Raw genomic sequence first — 14,310 nt, 5'->3', positions numbered from 1 at the left:
CAGAGCTGTCAACCGATCACCACCTGGTAGTGAGTTGGATCCGCTGGGAGTGGGGGAAGCTGGTCAGACCTGGCAGGCCCAAACATATCGTGAGGGTCTGCTGGGAACGACTGGCGGAACCCTCTGTCAGCGAGGTCTTCAACTCCCACCTCCGGGAGAGCTTCTCCCAGATCCCGGGGGAGGTTGCAGACATGGAGTCCGAGTGGACCATGTTCTCCACCTCCATTGTTGATGCGGCCGCTCGTAGCTGTGGTCGCAAGGTCTCTGGTGCCTGTCGCGGCGGCAATCCCCGAACCTGGTGGTGGACACTGGAAGTAAGGGATGCCGTCAAGCTGAAGAAGGAGTCCTACTTATCTTTGTTGGTAGGTGGGACCCCAGAGGCAGCTGACAGGTACCGGTAGGCCAAGCGTGCCGCAGCCTGTGCGGTCGCAGAGGCAAAAACTCGGGTCTGGGAGGAGTTTGGGGAGGCCATGGAGGATGGAGTAAGAATAAAACAGTTTATAATAAAGAACAAAAATAATTAATTCAAATGACATTGCTTTATCAAAGTGATGAGTTGCCATAAAACAACATTGAAACATATAAATGTTATAAAATATATGGTGAAAAAAGAGGTATTTTTGTTGATGAGCAATTAGCATAACTAGTTAACCATAAAACCTAAATCAAAAACTGTAGCCTGACTCATTATATGTGCAAAATTCTCTGTATAACTTGTAAACTATGTGGTCATTTCACAATGACACACGTGACTCATGTCTTCTCTAAAATTGTATTGTAGCATTATTAGTTATTATTACTATTATATTTGTTGCTATTATTATTAATATTATTATTATTATTAATAATATATAAATAAAATAAATAAAAAAATATTTTAATTTGTAATACATTTGACTCTTTTACCACAACAAACGCTGAGCCATTAATTATTATACAGAAAACAAATGCACAAACATGCTGAAATGCCAGCAGCTTAATGCTAACTTTAACATTGAAAGCGCTGTAGACATGCTAACGTGTTAGCATCGGCGTTAACATAAAATACATCTATCAACTGTTTCAGAAGACCATAACAGGTCAGTTTAACATAAAAAGGTAAATATTCCTCACAGACATATGCTCTTTAGGGTTTTAGTGGGGAAAAATTAAGATAAAGCGAAATAAAACAAATTAAACCAACAGTACTCCTTCACTGGTTCAAGATTCAAAGCAAAGCTCGGTTGATTATATGGAATAAACTAAACATTTGCGGTAAAACAAAGTTATTTAGCAATTAATCGATGACTAAATTAGTTGACAACTATTTTAATAAAAGATTTTAATCAGTTAACTCCATTAGTTGTTTCAGCTCTAATGTCGACTGTATTAAAAATACTGGCATCAGTCTAATAATTTCTGGGTACGTTTTGTCTAAGTTAAGAGCATGACGAAGCACGCTGGTGTACGTTGAAAAATTGTGGGCATACACAATATTTTTGACACATGCCAGCATATGACTCATATGTCCTGCATACACGGGACATACAGTAAGTTGTAGGTAAGTTTTGCGATTGTTGACACCCGTTTCTTGTAAGTTACTCATAAGTCGAAACATGTCCATTGATGTTGTCCGTTGATTGGCCCCAACAACTGAAAGCTGCAGAATATGAACAGTTCAGACTGTTTCAAATATTAAAACCATTTTAATCAAGTATTCTTAACCAAGTCTTAATCTTATCTGTTACGTTGTAACAGTCTGATTCATCATCACAGCCTGTTGAAAACATATCCACATAAAGCGTCCTGATTTTGGAAAACAACTTCTGAAAATACTTTAATTCCTTGTCGTGGCTGAAGAAATGTAGTGTTTTTAAAGAAGCCCCACTGTGTTTTGTACGTTTCTCAGCCTGAACCAGAGAATGCTGGCACTTTTTAACCTTTTATTTAACCAGGTTAGTCCCATTGAGCTCAAGATTTCTTTTGCAAGGTAGACCTAGACAATTAAAAAGTTTCCAATCCACCTAACCTGCATGTCTTTAAACATTTAAAAATGTTAAATTACTGTGTTTGACCTCTGTGTAGATGGGTGAGGCCCCTCGACAGTGTACGCGCACTCAATGAAGTGCTCATCAATAATTACATGTTCCACCTGCCAAACAAAAGGGTTCTGCTGGCGGTGGAAACACAAACCAAACCAGACTTAACCATTCCAACCCGTATCATACCGTGCCGTACTGAACCGGACCACTCGGTGGAAAAGAGGCTGTCAGCATACACTGGCTAAATCGTCATGGTGTGCCAGGGCCCTAACTCACAGAGCGGCAAATGGTGACAAAGGTAATGAATTTTGAATTTCGTCAGGGTTCATAAAAGGTTGCAAAACCATTTGTAAACAGTTTTTAGGGTCACAAACAGTTTTTCTTGTTGCAAATAAAGTTGGAACATTTATTTGTGGATTTATTTTTCCGCAAACGTTTGTAAAGCAGTTTTAAGTGTTTGTGACACATGTCGCTAAAGTTCTTTTTTTGTTGGTAACCACTGTGACCAAAACAGTGTACCTTTCTTCTTCCTTTTTTTCCTTCTTTTCTCAAAGTCAAAGTAATTCTTCCTCAAAGGCAGCAGAAATTCCTTCTGTCAGCATTCAGCGCTTTGTAAGATTACGGGATTGATTTCTGATTTGTGCCAACAAAGTTAGCAGATTCAGATTCGCAGTGCTCACCAGAGTTGGCCTCTCTGTGAGATACTGGCCTTATCCTCAGATTTAAATGCTATCCAGCTAAACCAATCCGGATTGATTCTGGCTGGAGCTGGATGCAAAACTCCAGTCTGAACTCGTGATCCACCTCCACAGTTTCACCAGCTCTGTCTGCTCCACCTCCCATCCCAAATATTTCCTGCAGCCTCCATGGGTTCTGAAGTACTTCACTCATCTGTTTTGCTGAATCTTTCATGTTCTTTGGACCTGATATTACACGCCGCTGCACAACACTGACGATCTCTCTGACCGTGCAGACATTTTAATCATTCATGTTGTAATATCGTCATATCGCACACGCCTGTCTCCAAAATGTTTTACATCTCATGCCACCACATCATGAGGGCTGGGTGAAAATGTTAGAGATGATGTCTGCTGTTATTAGTTGTTCATTCAAGAAAATAGTCTCAAGATTTTTATTTTTTCCATTTTCTTCTGCAGGGCTAATCCAGTGTGGTTGGACCCATTCTGTAGAAACCTGGAGCTGGCTGCCCAAGCGGACCATGAAGATGACCTGCCTGAGAACCTGAGCGAGATCACAGACCTGTGGAACAGCCCCGCACGCACGCATGTTAGTGCCACTTTAATCCGGTGTCTGGCTGGATGTTGTTTGCGATACAAGACAAGGAGAATTCAGACTTCAGCATACGAGGGCTGTCCATAAAGTATAGGTCCTTTTTATTTTTTTCAAAAACTATATGGATTTCATTCATATGTTTTTACGTCAGACATGCTTGAACCCTCGTGCGCATGCGTGAGTTTTTCCACGCCTGTCGGTGACGTCATTCGCCTGTGAGCACTCCTTGTGGGAGGAGTCGTCCAGCCCCTCGTCGGAATTCCTTTGTCTGAGAAGTTGCTGAGAGACTGGCGCTTTGTTTGATCAAAATTTTTTCTAAACCTGTGAGACACATTGAAGTGGACACGGTTCGAAAAATTAAGCTGGTTTTCAGTGAAAATGTTAACGGCTGATGAGAGATTTTGAGGTGATACTGTCGCTTTAAGGACTTCCCACGGAGCGAGACGTCGCTCAGCGCTCTCAGGCGCCGTCGTCAGCCTGTTTCAAGCTGAAAACCTCCACATTTCAGGCTCTATTGATCCAGGACGTCGTGAGAGAACAGAGAAGTTTCAGAAGAAGTCGGTTTCAGCGTTTTATCCGGCTATTCCACTGTTAAAAGAGATTTTTTTTAATGAAAGACGTGCGGGCAGATTGCAGCGTCAGCTCGCAGCCACCGCGACGCTCCGCCACAGGAAAAACACCTCCGTTGGAAGCCTTAAGGACAAGTTGGAACATGTCCAGCTGTTAAACAATTTCTCATATACTCACTCCACTGAAAGCCATCAAAAGCCGCCTGGATTTTACAAATGGTTATCAACACGGAGGTGTTTTTCCTGTGCCGCCGCACCGCGCCGGCTGTGTCCCAACGCGCGGACCTGTCCGCACGTCTTTCATTAAAAAAATCTCCTTTAACAGTGGAATATCCGGATAAAATGCTGAAACTGACTTCTTCTGAAACTTCTCTGTTCTCTCACGACGTCCTGGATCAATAGAGCCTGAAATGTGGAGGTTTTCAGCTTGAAACAGGCTGACGACGGCGCCTGAGAGTGCTGCACGACGTCTCGCTCTGTGGGAAGTCGTTAAAGCGACAGTATCACCTCAAAATCTCTCATCAGCCGTTAAAATTTTCACCGAAAACCAGCTTAATTTTTCAAACCGTGTCCACTTCGATGTGTCTCACAGGTTTAGAAAAAATTTTGATCAAACAAAGCGCCAGTCTCTCAGCAACTTCTCAGACAAAGGAATTCTGACGAGGGGCTGGACGACTCCTCCCACAAGGAGTGCTCACAGGCGAATGACGTCACTGACAGGCGTGGAAAAACTCACGCATGCGCACGAGGGTTCAAGCATGTCTGAGGTAAAAACATGAATGAAATCCATATAGTTTTTGAAAAAAATAAAAAGGACCTATACTTTATGGACAGCCCTTGTACATACCTCAGTTAACGGGACATATGATTTACTGGTCAGAACATTAGGTGATGGTTTCTTTTTTTTTTTTTTGTTAGATATTAAATAATAAGGTTGCTCTGAGGTGCAGGAGTTGGGGTCAGATCCAGGTGTGTCCACTTCAAGCTACCTCCCTGTGTCCTTGGACAACATACTTTATACACATCGTCCCAGTCTGGGGCATGCACTGATGACACACATCACTGCATCCTCCATGCTACAGAACCACCCTGGATCCTGGATGGGAACCACCCAGGCAGACAAACAGTCAGTCCATCATCACCTCTCAAAAGTTTGCCACATCCAGGTGAAATGTGGATGTCCTATGCTCCTTCTCCAGCCACTGAGGTCGTCAACAGTGAGGCGTCTGTACGCAGAATCATCCCCAGACAAGTCCGTCACATGACAAAATTTTCATAGCTGACATTCTCTCACAATGCAAGTGACACTCATCCGTCTCCCAAACTAACCTCCTGTTTGACACAAAGTCATTCTGAAAAAGACCTAGTACCAAAGAAATCCAGTCATCTTCTTAGGTCACTGATTAGTGTTGAAATCTCACAACCACATGCTGAGACAGGAAGCACCAGGACCATGAAGACTTGCACCTTTGTTCTACTGCAAAGATACCAACATCACCGAACCCCTCTGCCCAGCGACCTCATTACTCAACAAGCTCTTCCCAGGCGTCTCTCGATCTCAAAGTCCGAGAACCCAGACACATGAATGTTACTGCGAGACAAGTGAATGTCTCTCCAAGTTCGACACATTACAGATACACAGACAGTACAGAAACCCAGGAAGTCATTAAAAACATGAATCTTCATCTTGATCCAGGACTATCACAAACCCTGACATTAATTCTTCACTCAGCTACTCAAGTGCTACAGCTACAGATCTCCACCAAGACCACAGCATCTTCTGTAAAGTCCATCCATCCATTTTCAAAACCCACATATTCAGGTTATGGGTCACAGGTCAGCTGGAGCAGATGATCACAGCTATCACTGGGTGAGAGGTTACACCTTGGACAGGCCCCCGGACTGTTGTAGGGCCGATACATATAGACAGACACATGAGGTCAGTAACCCTTTCCATGCCTTTAAAGACACCTAAGCTGCTGGCTTCCATGCAAACACTAAACAGAGAAAGAAGCAGAGCTGACGAACACCACGTTTCACTGGGAAAAATTCTGAGATTGTAGCCCTGCTGTGTACATCACTCACCATACCTGGGTATTGATATGATGTCCACCAATTAGCCATATCGCCAACAGTTACCCATGAACCAATGTAGGGGGGGGGCACTGTTATTATTATTATTGGCTTTTTATACTGTACAAGTTGCATTTATCCAGTTGTGTTCTAATCCGCAGAGTGTTCAGAACGCAAGTGTTGGAAATACATCAAATAAGTATAAACCAGATTGGACAACTATGTAATGAAGTATGGCAAACAGCAACCACGTAGAATGTTGTACTATTTGTCTGACACTGTTTGGGCTTCACATGGCTTCATATGCATCAATACCTCCAGCTTCTACAAGTTCAGTATGATGGTCAGTGAACAGCTGATAGTCATCATCATGTTTATGTTTCTTCCATCATCATGTTGTGTTTCTTGATTCTTTCATTTGTCTAATCACAGTTAATGAGCAGGTAAGCATAGACATCACTATAACAAAGAGGCACTAACTACACACGTCACTTTGTTGAGATCATGCACAGAGCGATCCTCTGTACTCACCCACCACCATTTCCTCTCCAAGACTTCATGGTCACAGTCTTCCAATATTGGATGAACTTTCATTGTGCATCAAAGCAAAAATCCACATGTTGCTCACACATTGAATTTTGGCCAATATGTAATATGGGCAATTTCTTGGCAATTCTGCAGATTGTTTGGATGCCCCAGAAAGGAGCCCACTCAGAATAATTCAGGCACTTTGTGAAAATCAACATAGGGTGCAAGGAAAATGTCTATATTAGTTCTTACTTTCAATAAGTACTGTAGTTGCAGAGTTGGACTGTTCTGGTCCCAGTCCACCCAGCTGGAAATAGGTACCGGCCTCGGCCTGGGAAGTAGCCTGCAATGGATTGGCATTCCATCTGTGTGGAATCATTGGTTCTCATCCCCTTCAGGCTGGAGCTGATGAGCCTCAGAGCCTGTGTATGACGTTGTCTTTCTCTTTCTTTCCCGTCGTTGTGGTCCCCAGACCTAGGCTTTGGAAATGAAAGAAACTGACGAACAAGTTCATTTCAGAGAGTACATGTAACTTCAACCACACCTGCTCCTAATTTCTATCATGCATGTGATGATTATTGCTGACAAGATGACCAGATGGCAGCATTCAATAGATGGCAAACAGGTCTAACGATAGGATATAAGGAAAACAAGTTTGCTTTTCAGTCAATCTGGGGCATCAAACCGAGTGGCACGGTGGATTAGTGGTTAGCACTGTTACCCCACAGCAAGAAGGTCCAGAGATCATTTCCCACCTGGTTCTTTCTGTGTAACATCTGCACATTTTCCCCAACTCTAAGTTGACCGTAGCTGTGCATGTGGTCCTGTGATAAACTGGTACCACCTCTCAGCCAGTGACTGCTGGAATAGACTCTATAGGTAGAGCCTTACTTGGAAAAAGTGCGTTGCCCGTTGGGATCCACGGGTTCTAGATTGGGTAGTGTTTACAAAATAGGTAGCTGACATCTTAGTGGTTAGGGTGGCAAAGTTTTTAGAATGAGTTGTCATGGTGTGTGATTCCAGAATGTTTTAGAATGTTAGACTTCAACAGTTTTTAGAAGAAGAACTCAAACATTTTATTTCCTGTTAATTATATATATATATATATATATATATATATATATATATATATATATATATATATATATATATATATATTCAGGTCGGTGGAGTGTCCTTGCCTCAAGTGGAGGAGTTTAAGTATCTCCGGGTCTTGTTCACGAGTGAGGGACGGATGGAGCATGAGATCGATAGACGGATCGGTACAGCGTCTGCAGTGATGCGGTCGCTGTATCGGACCATCGTGGTGAAGAGAGAGCTGAGTAGGGGGGCAAGGCTCTTGATTTACCGAGCGATCTACATTCCGATCCTCACCTATGGTCATGAGATTTGGCTCACGACCGAAAGAACGAGATCGCGAGTACAAGCGGCCGAGATGAGTTTCCTCCGCAGGGTGGCTGGGCGCTCCCTTAGAGATAGGGTGAGGAGCTCGGTCACTCGGGAGGAGCTCGGAGTCAAGCCGCTGCTCCTCCACGTCGAAAGGAGTCAGTTGAGGTGGCTCGGGCATCTTTTCCGGATGCCCCCTGGACGCCTTGCTGGAGAGGTGTTCCGGACACATCCCATCAGGAGGAAGACCCAGGACAAGCTGGAGGGACTACATCTCTCGGCTGTCTTGGGAACACCTTGGGGTTCCCCCGGAGGAGCTGGGGGAGGTGTGTGTGGATCGGGAGGTCTGGGCGGCTTTGCTTGAGCTGCTGCCCCCAACGACCCGACTCCGGATAAAGCGGAAGAAAATGGATGGATGAATGGATGGATATATATATATATATATATATATATATATATATATATATAAATGTTAATTTACTGTCTTAATGTATTTATAAATTGTTTAGGTTCTTGTTATCATATACACATATTATTATTATTATTATTAGCATTATTTTATTGTTACTTCTATTTTGTCATTTGGTTTTTAAATGGACCACAATGGAAATAAGTGTTTTCACTTTCTTGTGTCATGCATGTATTTTAATGCACTTACACTCACGTTTTTAATATAAAAATTATTTACTGCCCCCTGCTGGAAAGGTGTGAGTCTAAAATGTAATTATGAGCAATGTTGCCTATTATTCATAGCTTCTCCAAAACTATTAGTCCTATCAGCATTCCGTTTTAGCACCATTCATCCTTGACCCAAAATACATAAACACACCAAACAGTTAATGTCAGCTGTACTCTGTCCCTGATCAAAGTTACACGCATTCACGTACACACACACACACACGTACACGCACACACACACACACACACACACACATATACATACATACATGCACGCACGCACAGCTGCTGTAAGCAGGTGCTTTGCATTTGACAAAGACAGTAGCTGAAGACATTAAAACCAGCACACATTTTACTCATGAATTTCAACTCATGGTAAGAGCAACACTGAACTACAAAAACACAATAAATCAATAACACTAACAACACTGTTAGACTAACATAAACCACAACATTTAAAAACCCTGAACTCCCACGGTGCATTGAAGCAGAACGTTCATTGAGGAGTTAAAACATTGAAGTGGTTTGGTCTGGACTCTGTACTGTTTGTCTCATTCTCACAGGGAACATTTGGTCGAGAGCCTCAAGCAAAGCCTGACGATGACCGTTACCTAAGAGCGGCCATTCAGGAGTACGACAACATCGCTAAGCTGGGTCACATCATGAGGGAAGGGCCCATCAAGGTGAGCTTTGTTTCACTGGTCAGGGACATGTGAATGCCTCCTTTAGTTATGTCGTCTCTCCTGTCGTCACTCCTAAAATGATTTGTTGGACGAGGTCAGAGGGTGTGACCTTCGACCTCCTGCAGTGTGTCCCAAGAACATATGAAGCTTCTTCAGTAAAGAGATGTTTCTGCTGTGGATTCTTGTTAACGGGTGCCGTCAGAGTCGGACTGTATTAGGCAGGTGTTGTGTTCGATTCTGACCCAGACTGCCGTCCTGTCAGGGTTCCCTGCTCAAAGTGGTCCTGGACGACTATCTGAGACTGAAAAAGCTCTTTGCAGCCCGACTGGTCACCAAGTCCACCAGCCGGGGGGAGAACTCATCCGTCTCTGAGGTGGGCTCAGAGAAGCAGCTTCTCCACCCGTTGCTGTGCACTTCTTGTCTGCTGCCACTTGAGGCTGTTCTTGCATTCTTTCTTTTCTCCGTTGTGATATCCTGTCTGCTGTTCTGATATCACTCTGTCTCACTCCTTCACCTCTGCCATGAGCCAGACTCAGATTAAATTCAGAGAAGGCTGTTTGGTCATATTTCTCGAGGTTTAAAACTTAAGATATTAATCTCAGGATGGCGTTAGGTGACTGTGACACACTGACCCCAAAGTCAGATACTCACCACACCTCTGTACAAGTAAAATGAAGAGGCATGGCTTATATGCAAATACAGCTGTGGTTCAGGAATTACATTTAGTCAAGGTTGTATTTCAGGACACCGTGTTGGTTCTACTGCTCCAGGTCGGACCGAGATTTGGGGCCAAGGTTGTCAATCATCAAAATGTCCTTTCAAACAGAATTTTAAAACATGATGGTCAATGAAACTGAATTGAAGCAACCTGTGTGTTAAAATTCCAACAAATTATTTTAGTGACAAAGTGGATCAGCAGGTGTTCTACAGATTCTCTGCAGTAGAATGAAGCCAAAAACAGGCACGCAGTGCTCAGCCGCTGAGGTCAGCAGAGTGCCGTCAGGCTTTCTGCTGTTAATTTTGCTCCTAGAAGATGAAGAAACAGGTTTTGCTTGTAGTTGACTACAAAATTCCAAGTTGCATAGTTTGATGGATTTGATACCAGAAAAGCAGCAACCTATCTCTGTGGTCCATAGACTCGCCAGTGAGTCCAAATCACTGTTTGTGTGCCTGGAACCCTGAGAGTTAAACACTGAGTACAGTTTGAAAAAAAAAACCAAAAACGATTATTATGCAGAATTATGGCAAATGTGCATAATGATGGACTGCGATTTGTATGAAACCTGCACCGCCCCAAAACACACACACACACGAACTCCTGTCAAAAATGATTTGAGTGTAATTTTCCTTGAACAGTTGTGAAGGAGTGACTGCCCCCTCTCCTTTGTTCTTGTTTAAACTCCGCCCATTTGTTGACAATTACGCTCCAAACTGTTTAAAAAAGGTTTGATGTGAAAACTTTCCTCTCTTTATTTTTTCTGCTTGTTTGTAAGAAACTGTCTCCGTCTTTGCTCAAACTTTACCTCGGCTGTTGATTTCGTGACCTTCACCCTCTCATCTCGCTGTCAACAGCTGATCCAGAGCGATCTGGATGAAGATGAGGACGAGCGCCTGGGCATGGGCGGCGGTCGCGGCACTCTGCGCCTCAAACACAAGCTTCCTGTGGAGCTGGAGGGTCCCGAGGGCGTGCACGTGGTCCACGGCAGCACGGGTACCCTTCTGACCTCTGACCTCAACAGCCTGCCAGAAGATGACCAGCGCGCTCTGGCACGCTCTCTGAACGCCGACGGCGGGCTTTATTCCGAGCGAAACGCCTGCACGGAGTCAGCTAAGTCCACCCCGATGCACCGCATGAAGGACGGTGACGCGCTGTCGCAGAGTCCCCTGGAAATCACTGAGTTATGACTAGCCGAGGCCTCGCTGGTCTGAGACAAACCGTGACTGGTGTCTGTCCTTGTGCGCCTGGTGGAGGCGTGTGTGTAGTCTGGGGCCTCATCAGCCAACCTCCATGCATCACCGATCAGCCAGCGTGGACTCATGACCGCGGCATCGGGCGAGCAGATCTGAAGACTTCTTCAAGGACGCTTTTGGTCAGGCAACCTTTTAAAGGCAGAGCGTCGCTATCGGAGCGCTGCAGCTGTGGAGTGGACGAGAAACAATGAGCTTCCATTCTTAAAAAGAGTCCTCAACCTTTTCATGCCTGGACTGCAGACACACAAACACACACACGCGCAAGGAAAAAACAACAACAAAACTACATACAAACTCAGACCAGCGGATGGCCGTCAGTGGAACACAAGAAAAAAACAAAGGAAAAAAAAAAACAGTTTTTACAGACCGATCAGAAGAAATCACACCGAGCTGAAACCTCACGCAAAATAAACCCGTCTTTGTGGACGTGAGGTTCTTGTTGGGTCCGCGGAAAACATCCGGACCCAGACGTCTGTGTCTGTGACGCAGTGAGACGCCTCCAGTGGTTTATGAAGACGCAGACAGAGGGACGGGTGTCGTCTGAAGCAGGTTCCACAGGAGGCTGCAAATAAATAAATAAATAAATAAAAACAAATCTTTGATGAAAGCTTTCATATTAAAAACACTAAAAATCTGACTGATGACAAACAATAGAAAGAGAATAATTAAATTTGTAAAGACATCACGATGGCGATGTGACCCGACTTTACACTGCCACCTGTGAAAGGAAACGTGCACGATCAAGACGGCAATGTTTGCTTTATTTTTTTTTACCAAAAAAAAAAAAAAAAAATGGAATTAACAGATATTTTTGAAGAAAAATGAAATGCTGTCTGACTGAAACAGGCAGGAAATAATTTTGAATGTTTGGCGTTTGTGTTTCTTGTGCTCACAGTGATGTGTGTTTTTGCGTTCAGATGAGTGCTGTGTTTCTAAAGTTCTTTTTTATATTCCCCATTTTGTACATTTTTATTTGTCATCGTCACCGGGCCTGAGATCTGTGTCGGCTGATCTGTGCTAATAAAATGAGAATATGCAACGACCTCTGACCTTGGTCAGTGGGATGATGGGAAGTCTGTTGGGTGGATATAAAAGCATGCGCAAAGTGATGCATCATTAAGAGTGGATGCGTTCGCGTTGTCAGAGGACCTTGCATATGATGCACACTGAGGTGAGTGTGTTTTGAGGGAATGTGAGAATTTACTTGTAAATGGCAATAACTGGCTTATAAACTGATTCCAATTACCAAGGCCACTGTTACTGGAGTTGTGTGCAGACCTGTGGCCGGCCCAGAGCACAATATGGCGAGGAGCCAGGGGTTGTCTGTGCACAGACAGGTGCTGACTATGCTGGACTTCTTGGCAATAAGGCCATTCCAGCGGGAGCTGGCCGATTGGTCAGGAGACTGCCTGACAACCTTGAGATGAGCCGTGCCACCTGTGTGGAACACAATCAGTTTCCTTAATGTAATCAAATTTGTTTTGATAATAGGGAACAATTTCATTCCATCAATGTTCAAATCATATGTGATGTGCAAAGGCATCTAACATCGTGGCTCAGTGGCCTGGTTCAGCGCATGACTTATTCATCCTGACTAACAGCGTGGTTGGGGCAGCCCAGCGTCACGCTTTTTTCATGCTCCCATCATGAAATGAGTAACATTTCCGTGATGCAGTTTTTTATTTTACGATTTCTAACCTAAACCATTGAAAATGTGTGGCACATTATGAAGCACAAAATACGTCAATAGAGACCCTGGACTGTTGAACTGAAGTCGTACATCAAGCAAGAATGAATATAGGTTGAATATAGGTTGAAGAGGGTTTGCAAATCATTGTATTGTTTTTATTTACATTTTGCGCGATGTCCCAACTTCATTGGAATTAGGGTTGTACAAACAGAATGTGCTTGGATCCATGCATACGCACACTTTGATACATCAGATTTTTTGTGCTTATACCAGTTTCTGGATTTTGGCGTATGTCATGTTTCAGTATGAAATCTGTTTAGGAAATTAGTAGGAAATTCAATCAATTCAATTCAATTTTTTTATATAGCGCCAAATCACAACAAACAGTTGCCCCAAGGCGCTTTATATTGTAAGGCAAGGCCATACAATAATTATGTAAAACCCCAACGGTCAAAACGACCCCCTGTGAGCAAGCACTTGGCTACAGTTGGCTAAATCCAAGTCTTTGCACGAGGCCTCAGGTGTGCACAGCATGTTACATTTACATCATACGCAACTGTGAAAAGCACAGCCTGTGGTGTCTATCAATGCTGTATTCACAACCCCTGAGAAGCTCAGAGTCTCAGACTACAAGCTTAAGTGGACTGACTGAGAAGGGGATTTAGTTACTCTGCTGGACGTTTCTGCCAGTGAGCGTGTTACTGTCACGTAAACCATTTGTTATTATTTTTAATTATTTTATTGTATTATGTTATTATCGCTGACAAAACATGTTGTCCATTGTTGTCCAACTCCTGATTCATCTGGAGAAACATACATTCCCTAGTGTTCCTGGTTAATTATAGGACCTATAACATTCATTTTTTAAAAATCACTATTGAACAAACATTGCTCCGTTTGTTGTGATGTCACTGACTTGTTCTGTGGATAGTGTTGAGAGCAATAACTGGATTAGATGTCCATGCCTTTGGACACTTTTTTTTTGCATGGTTTAAACAAGAACACCACATCAGAAGTATTGAATGAATTTGCCTGTCAGAGGGCCCAGGGCCAAGCATCAGCCCACCACCTTTAAAGAAATTTGGTTAAATTCCCACCTGAAATTAAACATGATGTAGAATACATTGAGTTGCTGTATTTTTTTTTGTGATGAAATTAAGCATTTTTATTGAAATTGGCATTCCAATATACATGATATTAGCCATGCTTATGTTCTGCTGATTTAAGATGAATTTACATCACAGCTTGTTGAACACCTCTGTGACATATGTACCTGAAATAACCCAGATCCTCTCATGTAAGACAAGAATATCACTCTCTCACACACACACACACACACACACACACACACACACACACACACACACACACACACACACACACACACACACACCACACACACACACACACACACACAC

General features: G+C 43.3%; 1 protein-coding gene across 1 annotated transcript in view; it reads left to right on the top strand.

The window, feature by feature from the left end:
* Nucleotides 1-12,251, top strand: part of LOC117523561 (cadherin-23-like) — a 157,634-nt gene extending 145,383 nt beyond the window's left edge. Inside the window, exons 27-29 of the mRNA XM_034185123.1 lie at nt 3,179-3,308; nt 9,112-9,231; nt 10,804-12,251. Coding sequence (XP_034041014.1) covers nt 3,179-3,308; nt 9,112-9,231; nt 10,804-11,136 — 583 coding nt within the window. The 3' untranslated portion in view covers nt 11,137-12,251. The remainder of the gene's footprint in view (nt 1-3,178; nt 3,309-9,111; nt 9,232-10,803) is intronic.
* The last annotated feature ends 2,059 nt before the right edge of the window (nt 12,252-14,310 follow it).

This window comes from Thalassophryne amazonica, chromosome 13 (genome assembly GCF_902500255.1).
Source record: "Thalassophryne amazonica chromosome 13, fThaAma1.1, whole genome shotgun sequence".
Lineage (NCBI taxonomy): Eukaryota > Metazoa > Chordata > Actinopteri > Batrachoidiformes > Batrachoididae > Thalassophryne > Thalassophryne amazonica.
This window is presented reverse-complemented; position numbering and strand designations above follow the sequence as displayed.